The sequence below is a fragment of the Anoplopoma fimbria genome, chromosome 10 (genome assembly GCF_027596085.1).
Source record: "Anoplopoma fimbria isolate UVic2021 breed Golden Eagle Sablefish chromosome 10, Afim_UVic_2022, whole genome shotgun sequence".
NCBI lineage: Eukaryota > Metazoa > Chordata > Actinopteri > Perciformes > Anoplopomatidae > Anoplopoma > Anoplopoma fimbria.
Window position 1 is genome coordinate 20,306,536 of NC_072458.1, and position 3,102 is coordinate 20,309,637.

Sequence of the window (3,102 nt, forward strand, 5' to 3'; positions counted from 1 at the left end):
TTAAGTGCTGAGGTTGACATGACTCACTGTATTGAAATAAAGCACTATTGCTCTGGTTGAAGTCTTTGGTCCTTATCTATACAATTTATTTGGGATTTATTAAAAGATCCATTCAGATCAAGTTGTGCTTTAATAACCTTATAGGTGTTTAAAGTAAACCAAGCTAGTCAGTCCCAATGGCTCACAGAGCTTCTATCTATTTTCTCTCTACAGTTCTGTTGGCTCTCCCTGGGATTTTGTTCAAATCCAACATTTGTCCAAATATATCGTTATTGAAGAGGGAAAATAAAGTTATCCAAGCCAACAAGCTTGCCAACAGTCAGTTAGCCTATTTTACACCTCCTCTTTTTGGAGCACTTTGTACTCTAACAGAAGGGTTAAATAAAAGTGGATGGTGCCACATCGCTAATAAGCTACAATAACGTTCTATATTTTGGACTCCCTGGCTCCCCATCCCCTTAGGGGTCGGTATTGTCAAGACGGCTTGCAATTGGTTGATTGTGCAAATTTGCATGTTAAAGTTTAACTCAACACGGAATATTTGTATCATTCTGTCGCCTCTGATTGTGGCGATTTCATGGGAATTCATTGATTTTACCATTTTAAATCCTGGTGTCCAGACCTTTATGTCTAACTGTAATATCCAGGTCACAAAACAAACCTCGATTTGAACAATTTGCATGCTACATTGACACTCGGTTGCTTCAATACCAATAATAAGACAAGGTAAATGAGGCCCCAGGACTAGAACAAAAGCCTGTACACCCTGTAGCTCAGCAGGGATCTGCTTTAAGAGGCGGACTGCACATTCTCCACCTCCGACAGAGTGACGGGTATCTTCCCCTCTTCTATACCTGGAGGCTTAGTGACCACATCCCTGGGATCCCTAAAGCCCCTCCATTTTGACCCAGACTCTCCTCTCCGTCCCCTTTCCCCCGGTCTGTGGAACAGCCTCTCTTTCAAATTGGCCCTGGGGAGGATCATAACGACGACCCCCATCACCGCCATGGCCGATCCAAGACAGGAGAGCCCGATCCCGACCGCAGTGCTGAGGTGCAGCCCCCTGTTGAAGCTGACGGCCTGGGTGTCCACAAAAAACAGGTCACCCTCTCCGAACGACTCAATTCTATGGGGAGTGGAGTAACCGACTGACAGGATGGCAACACCTGCAGTCAGGATCAGGAGACCCAGGGCCAGGTACACCTGGAGAGAGAGGGAGACCAGAAATAAACCAAGGAGTAGAAATATGTGCAGCCCTGGTGGGTTTTTCTTTCTTGGCCCTATTTGCTCAGTGCTCTTCACATCTTGTTAGGAAAGGTCAGTTTGTTGTGTGTGATGCAAAAAAAAATCCAAATTCAGAGGCTTAGATGCAATCGCTCACATTTACAAATACCACCACACCACTGCTTGCACTTCATCATGCAGAGACAGCGCACCCTTTGCACGATATTACATAAGTAAATCAGAGACAGTATTTTAGAGTTATTCCACTGGTGAAGCTCAATGCTCGACGTCTCTGTCTGCAGCCCTCCCAAGACTCACAGCGGGGCTGGCAGTGACAAGCAGAGCAGTGGGGATGGGGAATCGGCTTTCTAATCTTGGAGAAAAAAAAAGGCGAGGTGGTAGAATAAAAATGACACGTTTTCTACTACTGGATCCTCATGTATTGTTGAAAAGGGGAGCGCACTTAACGGCTTTTACAATCACAGTAAGTCTCACAATAGCATGTAATCAATTAAATTGATTGATGCAGTTACCAAGGAAGGGACTAATAATGGATTGAGTCAGTAATAGTAACATAATTATAGCCACAGCACAAGGAAGTAGGAAGAATGCTAAAAAAAAATGATTATTTACGACAATACAAAAAAGATGAAAAGTACGCTTGATTGAAAACATATGTAAGGGTAATGGGGAACATGAAGAAATACACTGATGGGACTTAACCCACTGACTATACCATATTAGTGAAAAGAAATAATGCTAAAAAGGGATAAATTAACTCTCTGTGAAAAACGAGGGTCTCCAGGGATGTTATATGTTTTAAACAAACTTGAAGCTTGACAATTAACATGCATCACTTCCTGGCTGCATGTATGATTTCTCATGGGATGTAACATATGCCAATGGTTGATTTCATCTCTCTTGTGTTGTATCAATCAGTAACTGATATTCATTTATATGACATATCAAAGTAGGACTGATTAAAGGAAACATTCATTATGTTTCACTACAAAATAATGTGAGAAATGCCAGAGAGGCTGAGCACTGAAAACGCAGAGACACCAACGGACACAATGGGAGGTTTTAAAACACCCAGGAACAGAGATTACACCTCTTTACCTTCCAGACTGCTGAATTCCACCACAGGGTTGACCTCCGCCTCTGGACGAACCTCGGATCCTCCGGGTCTCTCTCCCGCATGGAGGACGAGCACTCCTCGTAGAAGTGGTGCAGATAGGAACGAACCCCAAACTGAAGACAGCTAGAACCCGCCTGGGAGGATGTCGTGCACAAAAGGAACCAAATGAAATGGCATTAAGATAAAGCCTCGCCAAAGCGTATTAGATCTCCTCGGCGCATCTGCCGAACATTGATCATCATTTAGCTGTAATAAAATCAAGCAAAACTAGATTACACCCGGGGAAAGTCAGCTCACCTCACTCCCGGAGGATTCTCCTCCTGAGCCAGAGACACAGGCCTCGGAGCACAGCGCCATCACACCACCTCACACGCCTCGTACACCTACAGTGAAGGATACAGACACATCCTGTCAGCGTGTTTAGAGTCCTGGACAGATTGATATGTGTAGATGTCAGCTATGGGCTAACACAAACACTTTCTACCTGCTGAAAATGGATTTCCCTATATAAAAGCCACCGTCCCTTCAGAGGCTGGTTATAAATCTTGACGTCAGGTCTTACGTGAACAATTGACGGCTACCATGGCGCTGCGGTGGCTCTATTACCCACTGATGAGTCACACAGAAGCAAGTGTGCGCACACTCTATTCTCCCACATACAAACATGCACACATGTCCCCTCTGTTGTTTTTTCTCCCGAGGCCATTTGATTGATTTCTTTCATTCTCTGCCTTCAAACG

At 44.3% G+C, this 3,102-nt stretch overlaps 1 protein-coding gene across 1 annotated transcript; it reads right to left on the reverse strand.

The window, feature by feature from the left end:
* Window positions 1–789: 789 nt before the first annotated feature.
* nrsn1l (neurensin 1-like) lies at window positions 790–2,719 on the reverse strand. The gene is made up of 3 exons (XM_054605392.1): window positions 2,660–2,719; window positions 2,344–2,496; window positions 790–1,203 (listed from the first exon to the last, which is right to left on the reverse strand). Exons 1-3 carry the CDS (start codon window positions 2,717–2,719, stop codon window positions 790–792), a joined length of 627 nt encoding a protein of 208 aa, XP_054461367.1.
* Window positions 2,720–3,102: the final 383 nt, after the last annotated feature.

What these genes read in the sequence shown, in the direction of transcription:
- nrsn1l (XM_054605392.1), bottom strand. Translation starts at nt 2,719, where the DNA reads ATGGCGCTGTGCTCCGAGGCCTGTGTCTCTGGCTCAGGAGGAGAATCC. An exon ending in GAGAATCCTCCGGGAGTGAG is followed by an intron (nt 2,497 to 2,659) that starts GTGAGCTGACTT and finishes ACATCCTCCCAG; the next exon opens with GCGGGTTCTAGCTGTCTTCA. An exon ending in GGAATTCAGCAGTCTGGAAG is followed by an intron (nt 1,204 to 2,343) that starts GTAAAGAGGTGT and finishes CTCTCTCTCCAG; the next exon opens with GTGTACCTGGCCCTGGGTCT.